Raw genomic sequence first — 24,596 nt, 5'->3', positions numbered from 1 at the left:
CACATAAATATAAAATGAGAGGCTGCACCAAATAAAAGGCCTCGTGCCCAGATCAATCTATCGAATCCATCTATCTAATCTAATCGGTAAAACAAATAGTGCCGCACTTATCAGGTGAACGTGCAAGGAGAGCATCTCGCGTGCGTGTGCAGCGCGCGCACGCTCGCGCACTCTTCTTGCGGCGAGAGCGCGCCGCGACGGTGACAGTCGCCATTTTATTTTGAAAATCAAACTGCACTTGGAGGCGCCGTGACCCTCTTCCATTTCGCCCAAGTTTGTTTGGAGAGAACGAAGGAGGAATGAGCCACTGAATCACTTTCGTGGAAGCACTGTGAGTTTCGGAATAAATATTTGCTGACATATCCCTTGGTAGCTCGGGTTCATGGTGATTCTAACGCTTACGGCAGCGATTTGAAATCAGCAGGACGGTTAGCCACCAGGGTCGGGGAGCGACTATTTACTGGAAAGCAGCTGTCATACGTTATCAAATTGCTTAATTTGACAGTTACTCATGGATCATTCCTTCTTGTCACGCACCTATATATTGTACAAACTCCACTTTGTAATATACTAGAATTAGAGTCGGGGCACTGTTCATTTGTTGGGCACAAAACGCTTGGCTCGTAGTGATTGCAGTTCCGTAAACTAGACGGGACTCGAAATGCGCTAGCAATGCTAATGCTAGCTTTACCCGATCCATATGGTTTGTTTCTACATCTTACTGACGTGATTTTAACCCAGACCTCTATAGTGCATTACAACAACACTCCCCCGTAGTTCGGTTGTTTATTAATTGGGTTTTTAATCAAAAGTTTGCAGCAAACAATTCTAACCTTGTTTCGGGCCTCAGAATCTAGCACGTTAGCTTGAGTATTAGCGTGAAGAAGCGCTATACTGTGGGTTAGCTTAATTTCCCCTATGTGTAACATTAGTAGGCATTTATAAATACAGGTAGCCATTTTTGATGTTGCGTAATATTGCCAAATGATTTAGACGAGCTCTAAATGTAATGTTAGTTGGCTGTAAATCAGGTTAAGTTATACGTTAGCTTCGACGGCTAGGTGTGCTCCGTGGACCACACTAGGAAACAATCTTGACTTCTAGAAAGCACGTTTGAATGCTGAATTGGGAATTGGGTTGCCAACTAACTTGAGTTTATATCATACGTTTTAAATTCTGATTGCAATGGGGCACTTGGATATATTTTTCAAACCACGTTTCGATTCCTTGTTTATGGCTCGCGCGGAGCATTATGCTACCGTCCATGCACTTGCCCTTTGTTTCACTCTGTGTGTTTTTTTAGTTTATTCCTCTCTACACTACTGCGTCTCCGCGTGTTTGTTGTGTGTACGTTTGGATGTTTGTTGTTTCACGGGACCACCTTGTTAGTGGAGCGTTATCTGGAATCGGTTCTATCGATTCTGCGTTTTGTTTTAGCTCATCTGAGGCCTAGCGCGAGTGATCTGCAGCTTCGTTTTGGGAGTTAAGTTCTCATCCTGTTTTAGATAGCCACCAAACTTTGGGGCGCACACCTCCAGATAGAGGTGCCCGAGTTGGTTAATGTCACAGTGATGGATGTTGAAATGTGCTAAAGGGAATATTTCCAGCTGTCATGCTCGCAGGCCTCAAAAAGCCTATCTTATTTTGGCATGACAAGAAGTTGGTAAATATAGTGAACACTTGCTGTTTGTGGCTATTTGGGACCAAAACCAGACGTGAGAAGGAACATATAAATTTCTTATAAATGATAAATTGAGCCTTAAATACTCACCTCTAAACTATGATAATTATTTTATACTTTCATGAACCTTACCCTGAAAAATAATTGGCTTACTGGTGATTTAATTTTGGAAAAAATGCACATATATCACCATCCTGTAAAAAACACCAATTACTACTTTCCTTTTAGCCATGTTATGACATTGACTGATGAATATATACACTTTTTTTTTTTTTTTTTTTTAAATCTGTCGCTTTAATTGGTCACAGCACCTTATGTAAGAGTGAGCAACTGATCACTACTGCCAGTACTGTTACGGACCTTTATCATGAAGGTTACCATCTTGCTTTGTGTGGTATCGGTTCCACAATGGCCTTACATGCTTTCCTCCACCCGATTTTTCAATCCCATGTCAATTCACTCTCTGTCCAGCTACCAACCGGTGGCTACTGCTTGGTTTATGGTGACTTAAAAGTATCGTAGGGGATTACAGAAAGTATATGAAAATACCCAAGTCGGCGTGAATTTTCAAAGAGTTTCTTTAAATAAAAAGATAAATTGTGAGGTTTCTTTGGAAGCAGAAATGTCAATCATGTTTACAGAAATGATACAGCTAGTTGTATACACTGATCTCGTAAATAATGTGGCCATTACTAATTTTTGATCTCTTTGTTGCAGATGCTGAACCTTATTTTAAACTGAAAGACTCTATCAAGGACCGGGAAGCCACTAACAGAAAATTTCATTTGGACGTCACCATTTTTTTCACACCTTTTGGGGGGGGGGAGGAAAAGTAATCTATCACTGAAGTGACTAAAGGGGAATAATGGTGATTTTGCGCCGTGCTCGGCCGCCTGCTTCCGCCCCAACCAGCAATGAATCTTGACTCGCTCTCGCTGGCTTTGTCTCAAATCAGCTATTTGGTAGACAATTTGACAAAGAAAAACTACAGAGCCAGCCAGCAAGAAATACAGCATGTGAGTGTTTTTGTTTTATTTAATTACTATGACGTCGCGGAACATGTGAAGGTGTGACGCTAACTCGCCTTAATGGGCCTTTTTCCAGATTGTTAATCGTCACGGTCCTGAGGCAGACAGGCATCTACTTCGCTGTCTTTTCTCACATGTGGATTTCAGTGGCGATGGTAAAAGCAGCGGCAAGGATTTTCACCAGGTAATTTTTTTTTGAAGCAAAATCAAAGCCCATTGAATATTTGTATTGACTGTGCGTCTGTATTATTTTTTATTTACCTTATTATTATCAGCCTGTCACCATGAATAGAAGAGTAATGTAAATGTTTCAGTTGTAAGCATTTCTGAGATTTTTCTTTATAGCCCTTCATATGCCTTTTTTTTTGTCTTTGCACTTTCCTCCCTGGCATGTTGTTTCCAACTTGCCCAAGACACAGTTTCTGATCCAGGAGTGCGTGTCGCTGATATCAAAGCCCAACTTTATCTCGACTCTGTGCTACGCCATCGACAATCCGCTGCACTACCAAAAGGTACACCAGCAATTTTCACCTAACACTTCCTAAAATACAATGAGTGCAGATACATAAGCAAAAAAAAAAGTTTCTTACAGCTCATTATGTTCAGTTGCAAATGAGAATTAGATTTTTTTTTGTTTATTTCAGAGTTTGAAACCATCTGCCCACTTATTCACTCAACTAAGTAAAGTTCTTAAGCTCAGCAAGGTTCAAGAGGTAAGCTACTCAAGGCAACTGCTACAATTAGCATGAAGTAATGCGTCAAAACGTTCTGGAATGGACTAACTCGCTATCTTTTACATTATAGGTGATATTTGGCCTTGCACTGCTCAACTCCTACAACGCAGACCTTCGGGGATTTGGTAAGCAGACCTGCATAGAACTTGATGAAAGAGTGCTTCATTAAAAAAAAATGCATATATTCATTCGTGTCCTGACTTTTAATGTGTGTGTTTTTTTTTTTTTAAATACCTGCTCAGCTGCGCAGTTCATAAAGCAGAAGCTCCCCGACCTCTTGCGGTCATACATCGACGCAGATCTCGGCGGAAACCAAGAAGGTGGCTTCCAGGACATCGCTATAGAGGTCTTACACCTGCTGCTCTCCCATTTACTCTTTGGCCAGAAGGGAGCCAGCGGGGTTGGACAAGAGCAGATTGACGTCTTCTTGAAGACACTTTGCCGAGGTAAGTTGAATCCTGCAGTCCGCACAGGTCAACTGTTATGGGTTAGGGTTAGGGTGTCTAGCTCCTAATATCAAATAGTTGGATTGAGTGTCATCTGTGTTGGTTTCAGATTTCCCTCAGGAGCGCTGCCCTGTGGTGCTCGCACCACTGTTGTACCCTGAAAAACGGGACATTCTCATGGATAGGATCCTGCCTGACTCTGGAGAGTTAGCCAAGACCATAATGGAGAGTTCTCTCGCGGAATTCATGCAGGAAGTCGGCTACGGCTTCTGTAACAGGTATGTTTGCTCTCGGCTTTGAGTCGGTGTGTGTGCACCCCTTCGTTGTCAGTACTGACCTGTTTGCACTTTCTCCTCAGTCTGGACGAGTGCAGAAACATAATCCACCAGTATGGGGCGAGGGAGGTGACGGCCAGCCAGGTTGCCAGGGTCCTGGGCATGATGGCACGCACCCACTCTGGCCTAACTGATGGCATCCCCCTACAGGTGAGTTACTCACTCGGTTGTATGCAGTTTGACAGCAAAACTGTTTCTATACGTTCCAGCTTGTCTTTTGTATCTTCTCGTAGTCAATTTCTGCACCTGGAAGTGGCATCTGGAGCGACGGAAAGGATAAGAATGACGGGTCGCAGGCACACACCTGGAATGTTGAGGTCCTCATCGACGTGGTTAAAGAAGTGGTACGTCAACGCTCTTATACTGTGCGAAAGAAAGGAAGGCGCATTGTGATAAACTAGCAAGTTGATTCTGACATCTCACCGTCAGTCATGACCAAAGTAACCAATAATTGAAGTATAAATCAAACATTTTACTCTCCGCTTTTACAATAATTACGACGGAACTGTGCAGAAAATGGATTAAAGAACTCTGGTGTGCCTGCATGCGTGGCTCCAGGCATTAGTTAAACATTCACAGATTCGCTGGAAACACTGGCTTGTTAATGTCTGGCGTCACACAGGACAGACGTTGTGTGTCATACTAAAGAAAAATCTATTTAATGTGGTTGTATGTGTTTTTTTAAATGCCTTTTCTTTATTTTACTTCACTTCCAGCCTCGACTCACTTTGCCCTTGTCAATCCTTTAGAATCCAAACCTGAACTTCAAAGAGGTGACGTACGAACTGGATCACGCAGGATTCCTAATCCGGGATAGTAAGGGCCTGAATATCGTGGTGTACGGCATTCAGCGGGGTTTGGGCATGGAGGTTTTCCCTGTTGATCTCATATATCGGCCATGGAAACACGCAGAAGGACAGGTAACGTTAATTTATGGTAAAGTCAATGCAGACCCAATGGCTATAACTTTTGTCAAATGTTTGACTACCTCTCTAAACCCGTTCCATGTTGTTTTCCAGTTATCATTCATTCAGCACTCTCTAATGAGCCCTGAAGTGTTCTGCTTCGCCGACTACCCTTGCCACACAGTAGCCATCGACATCCTTAAAGCGCCACCGGAGGATGACAACAGGGAGATTGCGACATGGTATGGAATTGGTCCATTTTGAGGTTTCTCATTTTCCAATATAATGGAACACACAAGCCACAAACCAATTGCAGACCACACACACACGAGCCTGAAACGTCTGAACTCCTCGCAGGAAAAGTTTGGATTTGGTGGAAAGCCTGCTGAGGCTATCAGAGGTCGGCCAGTACGAGCAAGTTAAGCAACTCTTCAGCTTCCCCATCAAGCACTGCCCGGATATGCTTGTTATGGCGTTGCTGCAGATCTCCACCTCCTGGCATACGCTGCGCCATGAGCTCATCTCTACCCTAATGCCTATCTTTCTGGGCAACCACCCCAACTCTGCTATCATTCTGCACTATGCCTGGCACGGACAGGTTGGTTATAAAATATGCCCGCAAATCAGCTGAAGTCTTTATACCATGGTTGTGCACCCAAATTTGATGGTTTTTTTTTTTTTTTTTCCCTTTTCTTTTCAGGGACAGTCTCCGTCCATCCGTCAGTTAATTATGCATTCAATGGCTGAGTGGTATATGAGAGGTGAGCAGTATGACCAAGCCAAGTTGTCCCGCATCCTGGATGTGGCCCAAGACTTGAAGGTTTGTCACAACACACCAAAAACATTTGAAAACAAGACAGCACAACACACATTTGATGACAAAGTTAATATGTAAACAGTTTTGTTTCGTTTGATTTAACGGGAGACAGTTATGTTAGTGGGCGTCCTGTCATTCTGTCCGTATTTTGTTTGTTCTCCAGTCTCTCTCGATGCTGCTGAATGGTACTCCGTTTGCCTTTGTTATTGACCTTGCTGCACTTGCCTCTCGCCGTGAATACCTCAAACTTGATAAATGGCTGAGTGACAAAATTAGAGAGCACGGGGTATGTCTCAATGTTAATGTTTTAAACGCACTCGATGGGATCGGTATGGAAGTAATTTTGTGTTGTTTTTTTTTTCTCTCTGGGTCAGGAACCTTTTATCCAAGCTTGCGTCACATTCCTGAAACGGCGATGCCCATCCATTATGGGGGGTCTGGCCCCAGACAAGGATCAGCCTAAGAGCTCTCAGTTGCCTCCAGAGACCTTAGCCACCATGCTGGCCTGTCTTCAGTCTTGTGCTGGGTGAGTGCCCACCTGTTATTCGATATTTGTGCTTGCTCCTGGCATTAAATGATTATTTTTTTTTAGTGCACCATTTCAAACTGCAATTTTTGTTTCACCTATCGCTCAGGAATGTTTCGCAAGAGCTGTCGGAGACCATCCTGACCATGGTTGCAAACTGCAGCAATGTTATGAACAAAGCCCGGCAGCCACCACCTGGAGTCATGCCGAAAGGACGGGCCCCGAGCACCAGCAGCCTGGATGCCATTTCCCCGGTTCAGGTATCCGCCAACAACATAAACTGTATTTCACTGTATTAGCCAAACTATTCTCAATCCAACATCCCTTCTCTTGCTTCCGGTAGGTGGACCCTCTGACTGGGATGGGCGCTTTGAATCTGGGCACCACGGCCACCTCCCACACCCAGAGCATGCAGGGTTTCCCCACCTCCCTTAGTTCGGCTTTCAGTAATCCCCAGTCGCCAGCAAAGGCATTTCCACCTCTCTCAAACACCAATCCAAGCACACCATTTGGCGGTATTGGCAGCTTGTCCTCGCAGCTTCCTGGTATGGACTCTGGTACTGTACTTTTTCCAAAAGTTTTTTTCTTGAATATGCACAATGAAAGTAATGTCCTGATTTTAAACACTTCTCCTTCGACACTCAGAAAGGCTGTAGTTTAAAGCAGACTCTGTTTCCGTCCAGGTCCCTTGGGCTCAGGCATCGGCACGGGTATCGGTTCTAGTCTTGGAATGCCGGCAGGAAGCACTGATCCATTCAGCACCAGAAAGATGAGCACACCAAGCCTGAACCCTCCTACCTTCCAGCAGAGTAAGATGAAGGCCTGTAAGTGGCGGTGGTAGTGGTGTGACTGAGAGCCTCGCCATGCGCTGCTCAGCACTGTATTTCCTCTGCAACTAATGACAATGTTTGAAAATCTATATTTTAGAGGGACATCGTAGTCTGGGCAATCATGGCATTAAGAACCATCTTTCTTATATCGTTGACATATCAAATCTGTCTCTGAAATGCCATTTAAGCTTTCAAATACTTTGTAGAGGAAATACAGGCCAGTCTTCCATTCCTTGTCTGCTTAAGCTGACAGCCCCACTTTAGTTTTTTTTTTGCTTTTTAAGAGTCTTGAATACGCAAGTATACCTGTGTGTCTCAGTAAATTAGAATATTAAGGGTGGGGGGGATTTTATTTGCTAGTTCAAATAAAAAAAGTTAACCTGGAATTCTATGGATTCATTAAATGCATAGGAAAATTGTAACTATTTTATAATTAGAATGATGGGCCTAATTAAATGCCCAAATTTTGAATCTCTCAAGATTAGTATATTCAAACTCATTTCAAATATCAAGTGTGCTTCCACTGTTGCGTAATATCATGTCTCATAATTCATTGAGATGCATCTGTATACTTGTGATTTGAGACGCAAGAATAAATTACATGGCTCATGCTTTGCTTTTATGGAGTCACTACCTTCCAGTACATCATCTTAACTTTGTGATCTTCTCCTCCCAGCTGACCTTTCTCAGGTTTGGCCTGAGGCAAACCAGCACTTTAGCAAGGAGATCGATGATGAAGCCAACAGTTACTTCCAGCGCATCTACAACCACCCACCTCACCCGACGATGTCTGTGGATGAAGTACGTAGCCAAATGATTTGAGTCTTCTTCATTGAGAGGATCTAGAAGCGGCTGGATTGTAACATGGCTGCCAATCACCGAGCAAAATTGTCCACCTCCAGGTTCTAGAGATGCTGCAGAGGTTCAAAGATTCCAACATCAACAGGGAGCGGGAAGTGTTCAATTGTATGCTTCGGAACTTGTTTGAGGAGTACCGCTTCTTCCCGCAATACCCGGACAAGGAGCTGCACATCACAGCCTGCCTGTTTGGCGGCATTATTGAAAAGGGTCTCGTCACCTACATGGCCCTCGGCCTTGCACTCAGATACGTGCTTGAAGCCCTAAGAAAACCGTATGGCACCAAAATGTATTACTTTGGAATTGCTGCTCTCGACCGGTTCAAAAACAGGTATTGAATTTTGTTTTGATTCATTCGACAGCTGCCGTGTCATGTTTGACTAAAATGGTTAAAATCCTGTGTGGTTTTAGATTGAAGGATTATCCCCAGTATTGTCAACATCTTGCATCAATTGGTCATTTTTTGCAGTTCCCCCACCATTTACAAGAGGTAACAAGGTTTCCTTAATTTAGCAAAATCTGGATGCCAGGGCTGAACGATTTTATCATTTTTTTCATCAAAAATGTGATGACAGTCAACGCGACCACATGATTGGTAAAGCTTCATGTTTTTTTGCAGCACTTCTGACTGACCCAGAATCTGTTGCATCAACTATATGTGTTAATATTGTATAGAAGATAATATTTTATAGAATATCATCTGGCCCTTTCGAGCAATTGCAATTTGCTCTTTTCCTGAAATCGTTCAGCCCTTCTTGTTGCCCTAATATTGCCTGCGGTGATGCACTACTGAAAGATAGATTAAATCCTACGCTCTGCATTTTCCAATATCCTGTGTGTGCAGTATATTGAGTACGGCCAACAGTCACGGGACCCCCCGGTGAAGATGCAAGGCTCTATCACCACCCCAGGCAGTCTGGCGCTGGCACAGGTGCAAGCCCAATCGCAGCAACCCGGTATCCCAAAAGCGCCGCAGCCGGGACAGACGAGCACCCTCGTCACGACCACGACAACCACTACCACGGCCGCGAAGACCACTACCATCACAAGGCCAACGCCCAGCAGCTTCAAGAAGGACGTGCCAGTGAGTTTGACTCAACATATACATACTTGTTGGTAAAGTAAGCTAAGATCAACTTTGTATCCCCCCCCTCGCAGCCCTCCATAAACACTACAAATATTGACACTCTACTGGTGGCCACTGACCAAACGGAAAGGATTGTAGAACCTCCAGAGAATGTCCAGGAGAAGATTGCGTTCATCTTCAATAACCTTTCTCAGTCAAACATGACACAAAAGGTAAGTAACAAGGGCTGGAAATATCAATTGATGTCATTGATTATAATAAGCTAAGCGGTTATCATTTCTCTCTTTTAATTAGGTAGAGGAATTGAAAGAGACTGTGAAAGAAGAGTTCATGCCATGGGTGTCTCAGTATCTGGTGATGAAGCGTGTCAGCATTGAGCCCAATTTCCACAGTCTCTACTCCAACTTTCTGGACACACTCAAGAATCCCGAGTTTGTCAAGATGGTCCTCACTGAGACCTACAGGAACATCAAGGTTGGAGATTCGTGGGAACTCTAGTGGAAATACAGTGTGTGGCCTACAACTATAAAAGCTGCCTTTTGTTCTCCTTTCAGGTTTTGTTGACATCTGACAAGGCCGCTGCCAATTTCTCCGATCGCTCATTGCTGAAGAACCTGGGTCACTGGCTGGGGATGATTACACTGGCCAAAAACAAACCTATTCTCCATACAGTAAGATGTTTAACCTTTTTAGTCCTTTGGGATCTCAGTTGGACTTTCAGATAGCTTCACCCCACCCCACATAATTTAAGATGACTCAGTGTTTCCTTGCATTGTTTTTTCAGGATCTGGAAATTAAGTCACTGCTACTGGAAGCCTATGTGAAAGGCCAACAGGAGCTACTTTATGTGGTTCCCTTTGTGGCTAAGGTTTTGGAGTCCAGCCTGCGAAGCATGGTGAGCCGCAGTATTGATTGAGATGGTCGTGGCCCGAGCCTGCACCTTCATGGTTTGTTTTGACCTTTGTAGGTGTTCAGGCCCCAGAATCCTTGGACCATGGCCATCATGAATGTTCTTGCAGAGCTACATCAAGAGCATGACCTCAAGGTGGGATTTTAAAACTAATTGGCAGGCATCTGAGAACACTGTAGAAATGCTGACATTTGCCTTCCATTGCAGCTTAACCTGAAATTTGAGATTGAAGTTCTCTGCAAGAACTTGTCCCTGGACATCAATGACCTGAAGCCAGGAAACCTGCTGAAGGACAAGGACAAGCTTAAGAGTCTCGAGGAGCAGCTTTCGGCACCAAAGAAAGAAGCGAAGCCTCCCGATGAAATGCTCCCAGTTTCGACATCAGGTCAGTCTACGTTTCCATATTTTGTGTTTACCTGTGTATTTTTTTCTTCAGATTTTAAATCAGACTTTTTTTTGTGACCAACAGGAGACTTTGTTCCGTTTCCAGCACCACCCTCCACTGTGGCTGCCACCACCACCACACCTTGCACAACCACGGGGCCCCCCACCCCACAGTTCAGCTATCACGACATTAATGTGTATGCCTTGGCAGGCCTGGCACCACACATTAATATAAATGCCAACGTAAGTAGTGGCTCAATTTGTCCAAGTACACACACACACACACATTTCTTTTATTGTTTTTTCTTGCGGGAGGTAGGATCATTCTAGACTTAGGATGTCGTCACATAGTTATTTAAATTTTCATACATTAAAGAAGATGCAAAATTGACAGGAAAAAATTGCAATACATTTGTTTTGAAATTAATCAATTTAAGTGAATTGCTACTAATTAACTTCACCGTCTTTTTTTCCCCCCTTCTTTAGATCCCTCTTCTACAAGCCCATCCTCAATTGAAGCAGTGTGTGAGGCAGTCAGTTGAGCGTGCCGTTCAAGAGCTCGTGCACCCCGTGGTTGACCGCTCTATTAAAATCGCCATGACGACGTGCGAGCAAATCATCCGGAAGGACTTTGCCCTGGATTCAGAGGAGTCCCGCATGCGCGTGGCAGCCCACCACATGATGAGGAACCTGACGGCCGGCATGGCCATGATCACCTGCCGTGAGCCCCTGCTCGTCAGCATTGCCGCAAATCTGAAGAACAGTTTTGCGGCTGCACTGAGGGTAGGATCCGTTCTGATAGTTCAGCCTGCTTTCTTTGACAAATTATGAATGTTTTTTTTTTTTTCTCTTCGCCTGTTGTCAGGCGCCGACTCCCCAGCAGAGGGAAATGATGGAAGAAGCTGCAGCCAGGGTTGCTCAGGAGAACTGTGAACTGGCATGTTGCTTTATTCAGAAGACCGCTGTAGAGAAGGCCGGCCCTGAAATGGACAAAAGGCTCGCCACGGTGAGGCTTCGCAAAAGTCACATTTAAGCATCTATTGATTAGCTCTGGCTTTGATCAAAACCGGCAGTTCTTCAATATTGATTGAACACAGTGCATTAGCGTCTCACCACCAACCACAAATTAATTCTACCACATATTGCTTTTGAGTACACAAGGTGGGCCAAAAGTAGGTGGATCATTATCAATCCAAGATCCAAAAGAAATTCCAAATGTTTATTGAAAAAAATAAAGATTCACCCTTGCATTAGACAGTACAGTGACCAGTAGGATAATATGTATCATTTATAATCAACTTGTGTGTCCCTTGTCGTGCAGGAATTCGAGTTGAGGAAGCATGCGCGCCAAGAAGGGCGTCGGTACTGTGATCCAGTTGTTTTGACTTACCAGGCTGAACGTATGCCTGAGCAGATAAGACTAAAGGTAAATCAGCTCAACAGATGATTGATTTTAATATCAGTTCACTTGCCGTACGGAGTCAAACAACGTCTTTGTTTTGTAGGTGGGAGGAGTCGACCAAAAGCAGCTCGCTGTGTACGAGGAGTTTGCAAGAAACGTTCCGGGTTTCTTGCCAAGTAATGATCTTACCCAACCAACCGGTTTCCTTGCTCAACCAATGAAGGTGACTTGTTTGTTTTGTCCCAAGTGTGTCAAGTCAATTTACACAAAATGTCACAAAGCAGTATTTTATTTATTGCAATTACTTCTGTCAACAGCAACAAGCTTGGGCCACGGATGATGTCGCCCAAATCTATGACAAGTGCATGGCAGACTTGGAGCAGCATCTTCACGCCATCCCTCAGGCGCTCTCCATGAATCCCCAGACCCAAGCGTTGCGTAGCCTTCTGGAGGCTGTGGTCTTGGCAAGAAACTCCAGGGATGGTATTGCAGCGCTTGGACTGCTGCAGAAGGTAGGACTTAAAGCTCTCTATCCCAGTCCCTTTATTTTCCGTTGGTAAAAACCATGTTTGCGCTCCTTTGGCAGGCTGTGGAAGGTCTTCTGGATGCCACCAGCGGGGCCGATAATGACTTGCTGCTCCGCTACAGAGAATGTCACCTGTTGGTTCTGAAAGCTCTCCAGGATGGACGTGCATACGGACCACAGTGGTGCAACAAACAGATCACCAGGTGAGTGCGGAGTCATTTCAGTTACATAATACAGGAAGTCCTTGTTATGAGTGGGATGACTGTCTCATCAACTTAGCGGTTAGAAAAGCACTTTTTCTAATTGCGTGTCGTTGATTGACAGGTGTCTCATTGAATGCCGGGATGAGTACAAGTACAATGTCGAGGCGGTGGAGCTTTTGATTCGAAACCATCTTGTGAATATGCAGCAGTATGATCTGCACCTGGCCCAGGTATCCGGCATATAATTGTCCAACGACGAAACAAAAAGGTGTGTGTGGCGGCTGTTTCGATTCACACTCTTCCGTCGTGGTTTGCATTGCAGTCGATGGAGAACGGACTTCACTACATGGCCGTGGCGTTTGCCATGCAGTTAGTGAAGCTGCTGCTTGTGGACGAGCGCAGCGTCAGCCACGTCACCGAAGCCGACCTCTTCCACACCATTGAGACTTTGATGAGGACCTGCGCACACTCTCGAGCAAATGCGCCAGAAGGGTAAATTACACAGTTGGAACTCTCTTCTTCTGGAAAAATACAACACAGTCAGGTCTTGTCTTCTAAAGTGTTTGTGAATATTTCCCCAGTCTTCCCCAGTTGATGGAAGTTGTGCGCTCCAACTACGAGGCAATGATTGATCGGGCCCACGGCGGGCCGAACTTCATGATGCACTCCGGGATCACCCAAGCGTCGGAGTACGATGATCCGCCTGGCCTGCGGGAAAAGGCCGAATATCTCTTGAGGGAATGGGTCAACTTGTACCACTCAGCCGCCGCTGGCCGGGACAGCACCAAAGCATTCTCTGCTTTTGTAGGCCAGGTACTCAGCAGCTCATTGAAAAGCGAAGAGCACCACGTTTGTGATTTGTCTCAAAAGTTTGTGACGTTCCGCCACTCAGATGCACCAGCAGGGTATTCTGAAGACGGATGACCTGATCACGCGCTTCTTCAGGCTGTGCACTGAGATGTGTGTGGAAATTAGTTATCGCGCGCAGGCTGAACAGCAGCACAACCCGGCGGCCAGCGCAGCCATCATCAGAGCAAAGTGCTACCACAACCTCGACGCCTTTGTTCGACTCATAGCCCTGCTCGTCAAACATTCTGGAGAGGCTTCCAACACCGTGACCAAGATCAACCTCCTCAACAAGGTACAACATTGATAGGTCTAAATGTCTTGCCGGTGAACAAAAACTACCGTATAGTCCTCTCAACTCGAGCTTCCGCATTCTCCCACTAGGTGCTGGGAATCGTCGTTGGGGTGTTGATCCAGGATCACGATGTCCGTCAGACAGAATTCCAGCAGCTGCCCTACCACCGCATTTTCATCATGTTGCTGTTGGAACTCAACGCTCCTGAGCACGTCCTGGAGACTATCAACTTCCAGACGCTCACTGCCTTCTGGTAGGACCTGCGTCGACCGATGCCTTAGCAAGGAGGTTCTGGTCCTTCTGAGATTTTTGACCAAATTTGATCCTTTTAGCAACACCTTCCACATCCTGAGACCCACCAAGGCACCGGGTTTTGTGTACGCTTGGCTCGAACTGATCTCCCATCGCATCTTCATCGCCCGCATGCTTGCGCACACGCCACAGCAGAAGGTTTGCCTTGCGCGTTGTCACAATGCAGAGGAACGCACCGCGCCGAACGTTACGCGAGTGTAAATGTTTTGTCGTCTCTCCGCAGGGTTGGCCCATGTACGCGCAGTTGCTCATTGATCTCTTCAAGTACCTGGCACCTTTCCTTAGAAATGTAGAGCTCAACAAACCTATGCAAATCCTCTACAAGGTATGTCTTGCAGTGTTCAACACCCCCCCCCCCCCCCCCCCCAGCCATAATTTAAAACTTTGTCTTGTTTCAGGGCACACTGAGGGTACTGCTGGTCCTGTTGCACGACTTCCCAGAGTTCTTGTGCGATTACCATTATGGGTTCTGTGACGTGATCCCGCCCAACTGCATTCAGCTGCGCAACCTCATCCTGAGTGCCTTTCCACGCAACATGAGGCTCCCCGACCCTTTCACACCCAATCTCAAGGTAGAAAGCGCTCATACGCACACTCAAGACAATAGAGAATGAGAACCCATGCATGCCGGGGGTTTACAAAGTATTGGACTTAGCTTCCCCACAATTATGCTTATTTGTCTGTGATGTCACGTGCAGGTGGACATGCTGAGTGAGATCAACATCGCTCCTCGCATCCTCACCAACTTCACAGCAGTTATGCCTTCCCAGTTCAAGAAGGATCTGGACTCGTATCTGAAAACGCGTTCACCCGTCACTTTCCTCTCAGAGCTGCGCAGCAATCTACAGGTACATTTTTTTTTTTTAAAGGATTACGTTATTGCAAAGCTGATTTTTTTTTATTTTTTATTTTGGTCGGACAGGTTTCTAACGAGCCAGGAAACCGCTACAACATCCAGCTGATCAACGCCTTGGTGTTGTATGTGGGCACGCAGGCCATCGCGCACATCCACAACAAGGGCAGCACGCCCTCCATGAGCACCATTACCCACTCTGCACACATGGACATCTTCCAGAACCTGGCTGTGGATTTGGACACTGAGGGTAACTTGCCTAGATGACTGAGCAATATTGAAGATGACACTGAACGCGTACGTTGTGCTTTTCAGGACGTTACTTGTTCTTGAACGCCATCGCCAACCAGCTGCGCTACCCAAACAGCCACACGCATTATTTCAGTTGCACCATGCTCTATCTCTTTGCCGAGGCTAACACTGAGGCCATCCAGGAGCAGATCACCAGGTCAGTTTGTGTACTCGCTCACGCGTGGGGACAATCGCTTGAAATGATTCATTGCCTTTCGATTTACTTTGGATTAATCGAGTTGATCTATGAGTAGATTTAACACGTTTTGGTCACCGAACCAATTCAGCAGCGTTCACGGCTCGTCTCGCACAGGGTCCTTTTGGAGAGGCTGATTGTGAACCGGCCTCACCCGTGGGGTCTCCTCATCACCTTCATCGAGCTCATCAAGAATCCCGCCTTCAAGTTCTGGAGCCATGACTTTGTGCACTGTGCCCCTGAGATTGAAAAGTGGGTTTAGCTGAATCTAACAATTGGATCTTAATCTACTGTCAGTCCACCCCAATTTTTTTTTTTTTTTTTTTTTTTTTTGGGTCTGTTGGGTTTGTCAAATCGAGCCATTTCCTGTTGGCTTTGATATGGTGAAAATGTCTCCCTGTCCTCGTCAGGTTGTTCCAGTCGGTGGCTCAGTGCTGCATGGGTCAGAAGCAGGCCCAGCAGGTGATGGAAGGAACTGGCGCCAGCTAGCCTGGCTCACGTTGCAGCTCGTAGCCCTCGAGAGAGAAAGAGAGAGAGAGAGAGCACACACACACGTATGCACCTCCCCCTTCACTGTTGGCAGCACTGGATAAACTGGCAACCACAGTCCGTTGAGAAATGTGGGCTTAAGGACTACTGCTCCTGGTTCTGAAGATTTACATTTTTTTGTTGATCCCTTTTGGAGCTAAGTCTGGAAGGAGATGATGGATGTGAGAAATGCTGTTTAAATACTTTTTTTGATGCTTTGATGTAAATATTATGGGGGGGTGGAGAGTGGTGGGACATGTCACATTTGTACACTGACATGTGAAAAAAAAAAAATCTGAACATAATTTCGTTCTACCAAAGTTTTTGGTTTGTTCCCTCACAAATCCTTTTCATCCCTCACTTTGTTTGCTCTCAGGCAGAAAGCTAAAACCGATTGAAGAAAAAAATGTTTGCTTTATTTTTGTTTCATTTTTTTTTCTGTCCTCAAGCGGACCCGAAGATGTAGTTTAATCTCCCGGGGGAGGGGCCTGATGTTGGTGCTTTTTGGGCGAGATGCTTTACTGATGGTTTACTGACGGCTGGCGCTGACACGTCTCTCTCTCCCGGGCGCTTGTAAAATTGTGCAAAGTGAAAATGATTGACCTTGTATCTTGACAATTTGTACAAAGATTCAAATTGAAGAACAACAGAAGGACCAATACAGACCATTTTGTAACATTTTGAATGTTTTGTAAATGTATTGGTCCATGTGTATTTTGTAGTCCTTTCTAGTTTGCCTTTAGTTCTTGCTAATTAATTGCAGTATGCGTACATACAGTAAAATAAAGCATTCAAACTGCAAATCATGATTGTAATGCCTTATTTGGGTTTATAAAATAGTAGTTTTCCCCCTATCTCATAAATATACAGTATAAAAAAGTGAATCCATGAATAGGTACTGAAAAAGTTTGTTGGAGTCTGCTGTACTTTCAAATAGTTTTAATGTCAAATGAATGTTTAAAGCATTTGAGATAGTTAAAAAAAAACATGATGAAACTGTAATTAATGGACATTGCAAATGAAAAATGTTTATTTCATGTCTTTGTGAGCTCCATGACTTTTTCCAGGATGCTTTTCTGTCCATATCTGACATGCAGTGCCTTCCTCTGCCTGCTGCTCAGTCTCTCTAGCAAAACCTGGTCTTCCATCAGGACTCTATCCTGGTCCACATCGGGGTAGCCCCTCATGGTCAGACGCGCCGCTTCGTGGATGAGCCACTTCCACTTGGTCTTTAATCCAGACAGCCCGTCATTGGAGAATGCCTGAGAAATGATCTTCTCATCTTCGTCCTCCTCCCATCCGTCATTATCTTTCAACTCGGAGAACTCGTCCCTGGACATGCACAGCACCTAAAACCACCATACATCGGTACGTATTCCGACTCGGAATTCCCATACTAAATGCTATTTTGGTATTTAAGGTGTATCACCTTGAGCACACTGTGCAACTCCATGTCGGTGAGGCAGCCATGTTTGCCGAAAACAAACGGTCCTTTATCCCGTAGCAACTCCCACATCTCCTCCAACAGTTGTGGATCCCCATCTGGCTTGGAATGATCACGAGATGAACCTGTCGTGGCCGCTTTGTACAGGTTGATGACGGGGATGTCGGCGGTGTCGTCAGTATTATCGGAAGGCGGCTGGGTGAAGCCGTACATGTGCAGCAGCTGCCAGTTAGCCATTTGTCCGTACGTGTTGAACACTTCCTCGCCTTTTTTGATGGGACGCACGCATACCATCTTCAACGTGTCCTGAGGGGGTGAACAGAGAAGATATTTGGAAGCAAACCTTTAGGGGAAGTTGACAAAAGCAGAAGCAAGACAAAAAAAATTGCATAATGTCTTTCTTTAAATTTTTTTAAAGTGTGTCTTTACTGGCATAAACTCCAGATTGGCATTGTGCTTGGAAACATGGTTGAGCATATCAGCCATGGGAACCATCATAGGTGGATTGGGAGCCTTTCCCTCATCATCATCTTCATCATCATCATCCGCTTCTTCTTGTGGCTCTTGGAAACTACACAGGGAGGAAATAAGACTTCAAGCTCTCTGTTGCCAATGTTCAAAACAAGCCGTGAAGAAAATTTTCAAGTATGTTTCACTAACCTGTAGGCCATGACAAAAGCCACTAGCTGCATGTAGAGCTCCAGAGTGTGCGTGCTGGTGTTCCACATGTCTGGATGCTTGGTAATGAAGGGCAGGACCACATCTTTGTATTCCCTCTGAATGTTATCCAGGTCTTTCTCCACTGCCTCTGGTATACCTGTTCCCCTCAGGAGTCCATCTCGCTCTTCTTTGGACCTGATTGGAGCATTAACACCTTGTAGTTGTGACCTCATATAATTGTGTTTCCCCCCTCACCAGAACATGGGGTGGTCCAGCATCTTGAAGTCGGTCCATAATGACAGGTAGGGTTTCCATTTGGACTGCGCTGTGGTGTATTCATACAGCAGAGCGAGAAGGAGCGGCACCCAGCCTGAGGTGCTTTCCAAGGAGAACTTCTCTGAACAAAAAGAGATATGTTAGAAAAATGTGATGGAGGGGGGAAATATTGGAAGCTGGAGAAGTTACCTCGCTCCAGCAGGGCTGCGACGTGGGTCGTGCTTTGGTGAAGAAGAGCCGATCTGGGGATGGTGAACAACACCTCACCTTTCTCAATGTCGTCCTGAGCCAACATCCCATAGTCGGCCACCACACCTTCTTTGCTCACTCGCACCTGCATACGAAGTTGAAATGATCCAACAGTTACAATATTTGCCATTTTTGTCCAACTATACCTGCGATCGATAGTGACAAACTATTTAATGCTCTTTTACTTGATTGCTCCAATTAAGGATTCTGCTCTGGAAAGGAACGTACCTTTGTGCTGAGCACTAGATCTACGCTGTCGCACCACCGGAGGAAGTCCTGCAGGGAAGTATCATCGTCCACCTGCACAGTAGGAAGAGGAAAATTAAAAATATATATATTTGTAGCTAATTAGGTGACAGTTTTGTGATGGAAAAATACGCATATTTATGCATAGGTCACACGTTTTAAATGTCAGATAAAATGATGTCAGGAAGTTTATTGTTATTTAGAATATATTATCAAATGGTTTGACTTAACCTACACTAAGCTGTAGTATCGGTACTAGTTAATAAGCTATTTATCGCTACAGCACGTGTAAAGTACACACGACAGCTATCTACTGTACATTCACTGCAGCATTACATAAACGAATTGATTTGTCGAAACCGAACCTTGAGTCGCTTGGCTTCAGATGCCATTTTATGAGCTTGTTGAACCCCGTCAAGCGGCAAAGTGGATTTTAAACAGATTCACGATCCATGGCAGAGTAGCTCAAACACGTGGAGACAGGAGGCAGGACCAGACCCGGAAGAGGCAGAACGTGAGGATGGATAATCGAGCTCGATAAAGCTAACACAAAATGTCGTTAGAGCAAAGTATTATTTTATGAATCACTGCTAAATGACGAAAATATCAGTATTTTTTAAATGTTCACAAATCAGAATTTGTAATGTTATATTTGCAATGATTTTCAGTAGCTACTGTGGCTCGTTGGTCTAGGGGTATGATTCTCGCTTTGGGTGCGAGAGGTCCCGGGTTCAAATCCCGGACGAGCCCAACTTTTATTATTTACTAATTTTGCCCATCTACATGATCTCTTACTAACCCAAATCCCCAGAAAAACAACAAAAGCACCCAAAAGGACAGCACCGGAAATGTCCCGAGTTGCAAAATTGTAATGTCTACCTGTGGCCTCACAGAGGGCGCTGTTTCACAACCTGAAGACACCCAACTTGCCACATCATCATGTTATGGAATTTTGAAAACTTAAAATTCCTCAGCACTCTGTGACTGGTTTTGGTGACTTGATTTAGCGAAATGATTCTGATTTTCGCTTCGCGTGCTGTTCAATTGGGTTCAACGTAGATAGATTTGCCCCTATCCTTTGTCAGGCGGAGGGCCCGCCTTCTCTAACCGTCGATTGGCTGATTTCATTTCATCGTCTTATTGGCCGGAAGGAACATCTGTCAGCGCCTCTTGGGACATATGTGAAAGTGAACGGGACCCGCGGACTTATAAAGCTAGCGTGAAATATGAAGAAGTACAGCATGGTCAATTTCAAAATAAAATAACAGTGAAGCTTTGCTATGATAAAAATGATGGCACAAATTATTAAAGAAAAAAAAACTATTACTTTAGTATGTCATGCAGAATTATAGTAAAACAACCGAAACAATCGAATAACTTGTCGTAAATGTATTTTAAATCATCTTATTATTTCCATCAACACCAGAAATGTTGTCTTTAGCAGTGATAACCTGACGGTTGTCCGTAGCGGGCTCCCTTCCCGAACCGAAAGTGGCATCAAAACCGGTCTGTTTGTAGTGTCCAGTCTGTCTCATCGTCTCCTATTTACCGTTAATTTGTCACAGTTTTCCCAGCAGCGTCCACCCGGTTCGGTTAGTGTGTTTTCGAAGCCGAGAGAAGCGAACATGGAGATCGAGAAGGAAGTGAAAAAGGTGAGTCAACGCCCTGCAGAGGTGCGATAGGAGGACACATTGCAGGTGGTCGTCACTGGTCGCTTATCAAAAAAATCAAAAAGTTTTTCCACTTAATAAGTTTTACACCTTTAATAAAACCGTGTCACTTTTTTAACTTTATTGAATGTTAGATTTGCTTTTGTCAGTCGTAACCAAATTGATCATTTATGACATGGGTCCGGTTCAGTTTGCAGTGATTTAACCTCGTAGGTTTTTTGTTGTCACTGACAGTCCCATTTGTTCGTGTGTTCATAGACGCATGAACTGATGTTTTGTTGCCCTGCCAGATGACCCAGACGGGTTTGCTAAATTATAATCCCCTCTGGCGATAAATACTGAAAGCTCATCCCCATAGCTGTCTTTGCTCTTCTTTGTGTCATCAAACAGATGTTGCATGTCAGCATCTGCACCCACAAATGAGGTCACCCTCGCAAACATCTTGGCATGTTTTGACAGGCGTGAAGTTGATCGGTGATCTTTTGTGTTGCAGTTGAAAATCCATAAAAGAGGAAGTGACACATTAAGAGCTTTTCTGAGTCAGCGTTATTGAGAAACTCGCCATATTGGTCGTAAAGCAATGTTGCGTAGCTAATGAAGTGTCTTCTTAACGTATTATTTATGTTTCAGATGACGCTGGGACATGAGTTTGGTGCGGGCGCCGCCTGCCTCAAGTGTAAAGATAAATGTGAAGGCTTTGAGCTTCATTTCTGGAGGTGAGAACTCCACCAAAGCTGAAATGTATCATCCTACTTTTCTACACGTGGCCCTCGAAAGTTGTTTCATTTCCACACATGGCCGCTTTAGAAGATTAAATGTCCACCCGAGCCTGAACTCACCGATTCACAAACTAACCGCAGGAAAATGTAAACACGTGCTAAAAGAATAACACAGAGGGGGGTAAAAAAATCCAAAAAGAAATATGAAGCAGCTTGTCCTTCTTGTTGAGGAGCAAACAGTGTCCAGCAGTGAAGTTCATTCCTAAGTGACAAGGCCGCTTTTGTTAAACACAAGACACTGACTCACAGAGTGAGTCACTTGCAAGATTCCAGCAAATTCCCAGCGTGTGGTCTTAGACTGGGATCAGTGGCTCGGAGATTTAATTGGCAACGCTCGAATGATGTCACGACGCAGAGGCTCTCTTTTTTTTTTGCGCCTTAACTTGTCAGGAATCTACTCTTGGCTAAGTGGTTCAGTCAATGCTTACGTACTGGTCTTCATCTTCAACCATAATCATTACCATGTGAACCCACATCTACGTAATAGCAGTCATAAACAATGGTGATCATAATTACTGACGTTGCCAAAATTGCAAGTTTGAATTCAACTAATTTGTAATTTGGAAACACACTTTGAGTCGTTTGCCCATTTTTGTCTGTTGCAGAAAAATCTGTCGTAACTGCAAGTGCGGTCTCGCGGAACACAATGTGCAGATGAACTCGGAGGAGAACAAAAAGGTTGGGAGACTTGCAAATTTCCGTCTCTATTTTAGATACATATTTCTTTATTTCTTTTTTGCTCTTGCTCTTTTTTGATTTACCTGAATGTCCATGCAGGTGGGGAAGCTCTTTGAGGACACCAAGTACACCGGCCTCATTGCCAAGCTGAAGACAGACGGCGTCCCCGTGTATCGCGGCAACGCCGTCACCATCACGCTGGGCGGCCCCGCCACCGCCCAAATCGTGTTGCCGGGCTCCGCCCAAACCGTGTTACCTGCCTCCGTCACCGCAACGGTGCCTCACACCACCGCTGCTGGTTCCGTCCCGTCTGCTGCAGCCTCGGGAGGTACGGCGTCCGTCCCGTCTGCCGCACCCTCGGGAGGTACGGCGTCAGGCGGCGGCGTCCAGCCACGCCTGGCTGGTGTTGCCCTCGTCAAGGCGAACGCACCGAGCGTTTCTGTCAATACCACCACTGCCAACGTGGTGCCTCTCGCCAAAGAAGCTCCTCTCAAGTCTGTCACATACGAATGGGCGCCCCCTGTGGCTAACAAATATGTGGTAAGTTTTCTGGAGGCATAGCCTTCAAAATCCGCCAAGTAATCAATAAGAATTTGATTGATTAATAGTGGAAGTGAAATCTGCTTTTTTTTTTTTTTTTTTTAAAAAGGGCTGAACATTCTGTGCTGGTTGTTTGGTCTCCACTCGTATCTTGCTCTCAAATATTTTCACGTCCCTCTTCTCTGATTGGTCGATTTATTTATTTTTTTGCTTCCTTTCCTCGCAGGCTGTGCGCTACATCGAGCTGCTCCCGCCAGAAAAACGCCCCGTGGCGGGCACTGAAGGCGCCGCCTACCGCCGCCAACAGATGGCCCGCCAGCTGCCCGAGCACGACCAGGACCCGACCAAGTGCCACGAGCTGAGCCCGGCCGAAGTCAAGCAGATGCAGCAGTTTGTGCGGAAGTACAAGGACGAGGCCTTGGGTATCGGTGACGTGCGGCTGCCCGAGGAGATGGCTCTGATCCAGGCGGCGGCGGGTCAGGGCGGCCCGGGTGCTGCTGGAGCGGCTGGACCGGGAGCAGTGGGTGTCAAGGGGGCGGCTGGAATTACAGGGCCAGGCTCCACATCTGCTGGAGCTGCCGTGGGTACCACCGCTGGAGCCATGGGCGCCCCGGGAGCCGCTCAGCAAAGCTTCGTAAGGAATCTAATGTTCATATTTGGCAACGTTGTGTCAAAAGTCGATTTTAATATGCAGTCGCCATTGTCACATCAAAGTATTCCGGTGACGGAGGTTTGGCGTACGTGCATTGTGTGCTTATTTGGCACCAAGGAAGGTTTTGTTCTTGGCGCAACAATGAACGCGACACGCCAGAGCGACTAATCTTTCAGTAACACTTAGCCAACGTTTCCTTGCATTTAACAAACCGGCGTGAGGAATTGAATGAAATTTATTTGAATGAAAGAAAAAAAAAATCATCTTCTCTCCAAACCCTGCAGTCATGCCGCCACTGCAATCAGCCCATGCGGGTGGGCGACCCGGCCGTGTACGCCGAACGGGCCGGCTACGACAAGCTGTGGCACCCGGCCTGCTTCGTGTGCTGCACCTGCAACGAGCTGCTGGTGGACATGATCTACTTCTGGAAGCGCGGGAAGCTCTACTGCGGTCGTCACTACGGCGACAGCGAGAAGCCGCGCTGCGGCGGCTGCGACGAGGTGAGATCCGTAGAGATGGTGTGTATCATTCATTTTATTGTTCTTGATCAACATCTTAAGCGCTTTTCTTCCTCCGCAGCTAATCTTCTGTAATGAGTACACGCAGGCCGAGGGCCAGAACTGGCACTTGAAACATTTTTGCTGCTTCGACTGCGACCTGGTTCTGGCCGGGGAGACGTACGTGATGGAGCAGGACAAGCCCGTCTGCACGCCTTGCTACATGAAAAACTACGCTGTGGTAAGACGGCGCAACCTCGGTCACGCTTTCTTTCCCGAAAGTCTCTCGTTAGCTAGTTTTGTTAGGTCGTGACAAGGTTGTTTGTCGGTCGTCTACAGAAATGTTCCGGGTGCGGCGAGGCGGTGGAGCCCGAGGCTCAGCGCGTGTCCTACGGCGAGCACCACTGGCACGCCGCCCCGAAATGCTTCAAGTGCTCGGGCTGCGCCAAGGTTCTGATGGGCCAACGTTTCATGGCGGCCCAGGGACGGTTGTTTTGCTCCGTTGAGTGCAAGAAGAACACTCCCGCCTAGATGCCTGAGTCAAAATGGCGGGCGTGGATTTAAGATAGCGACGCGGCGTTGAGGTGAAAGCCATTTGTACGAGTGCCTTCAAAGTCTGCACCTTTTTTTTTTTTTTATTCAGGTCTCAGCCATGTAACTACTGAAAACTGCTTTTTCATTAAAATATGAGTTATTGACTGAATATTTGCCATATATGGATTCTGGTGTGAAATTTGAAGCATGTACAGTATACTAAATCAAAACATGAAATTTGGTAGGCATGTTTATTATGAGTAGAAAAAATTGCCATGAAGCTTTTTCTTTTTTTTTTTCTCCTGAGGTTGGAAACTATTGACAATTCCAGGAAGCTTCATCTCCCGAGGAACGCCATTGTCTCCGATGGCCTCACGG

General features: G+C 45.6%; 3 protein-coding genes and 1 non-coding gene across 4 annotated transcripts; 3 read left to right on the top strand and 1 right to left on the bottom strand.

Annotated features, from left to right (window-relative positions):
• Positions 1-164: 164 nt before the first annotated feature.
• On the top strand, positions 165-16,796 carry cnot1 (CCR4-NOT transcription complex, subunit 1). Its single transcript, XM_049722206.1, has 49 exons — positions 165-331; positions 2,399-2,697; positions 2,786-2,893; positions 3,123-3,221; positions 3,354-3,422; positions 3,514-3,568; positions 3,686-3,889; positions 3,999-4,167; positions 4,248-4,374; positions 4,458-4,568; positions 4,974-5,144; positions 5,244-5,371; positions 5,487-5,727; positions 5,830-5,949; positions 6,110-6,232; positions 6,321-6,472; positions 6,582-6,732; positions 6,816-7,029; positions 7,156-7,296; positions 7,979-8,103; positions 8,205-8,491; positions 8,572-8,650; positions 8,996-9,244; positions 9,319-9,459; positions 9,542-9,721; positions 9,802-9,918; positions 10,032-10,142; positions 10,215-10,292; positions 10,365-10,542; positions 10,627-10,784; positions 11,028-11,324; positions 11,407-11,547; positions 11,863-11,967; positions 12,047-12,166; positions 12,261-12,455; positions 12,530-12,672; positions 12,794-12,902; positions 12,995-13,164; positions 13,254-13,485; positions 13,565-13,813; positions 13,903-14,066; positions 14,146-14,263; positions 14,349-14,450; positions 14,524-14,697; positions 14,824-14,973; positions 15,048-15,228; positions 15,294-15,426; positions 15,583-15,717; positions 15,876-16,796. Exons 2-49 carry the CDS (start codon positions 2,596-2,598, stop codon positions 15,952-15,954), a joined length of 7,185 nt encoding a protein of 2,394 aa, XP_049578163.1. The 5' UTR covers positions 165-331; positions 2,399-2,595; the 3' UTR covers positions 15,955-16,796.
• Positions 16,797-16,917: 121 nt separating this feature from the next.
• Positions 16,918-19,392, bottom strand: setd6 (SET domain containing 6, protein lysine methyltransferase). Its single transcript, XM_049722208.1, has 8 exons — positions 19,234-19,392; positions 18,851-18,922; positions 18,563-18,707; positions 18,353-18,494; positions 18,098-18,292; positions 17,867-18,008; positions 17,423-17,743; positions 16,918-17,342 (listed from the first exon to the last, which is right to left on the bottom strand). Exons 1-8 carry the CDS (start codon positions 19,258-19,260, stop codon positions 17,028-17,030), a joined length of 1,359 nt encoding a protein of 452 aa, XP_049578165.1. The 5' UTR covers positions 19,261-19,392; the 3' UTR covers positions 16,918-17,027.
• A 154-nt stretch (positions 19,393-19,546) lies between these two features.
• Positions 19,547-19,618, top strand: trnap-ugg (transfer RNA proline (anticodon UGG)). Its single transcript has one exon. It is a non-coding gene; the product is annotated as a tRNA-Pro (tRNA).
• Positions 19,619-20,305: 687 nt separating this feature from the next.
• Positions 20,306-24,387, top strand: tes (testis derived transcript (3 LIM domains)). The gene is made up of 8 exons (XM_049722207.2): positions 20,306-20,520; positions 21,169-21,254; positions 21,923-21,995; positions 22,095-22,535; positions 22,762-23,169; positions 23,472-23,687; positions 23,767-23,925; positions 24,024-24,387. Exons 1-8 carry the CDS (start codon positions 20,494-20,496, stop codon positions 24,213-24,215), a joined length of 1,602 nt encoding a protein of 533 aa, XP_049578164.1. The 5' UTR covers positions 20,306-20,493; the 3' UTR covers positions 24,216-24,387.
• The last annotated feature ends 209 nt before the right edge of the window (positions 24,388-24,596 follow it).

The sequence above is a fragment of the Syngnathus scovelli genome, chromosome 6, assembly GCF_024217435.2.
Source record: "Syngnathus scovelli strain Florida chromosome 6, RoL_Ssco_1.2, whole genome shotgun sequence".
NCBI classification, from domain to species: Eukaryota; Metazoa; Chordata; class Actinopteri; order Syngnathiformes; family Syngnathidae; genus Syngnathus; species Syngnathus scovelli.
The sequence above is the reverse complement of the archived record's forward strand: the minus strand, read 5'-3'. Positions and strand labels throughout refer to the sequence as shown.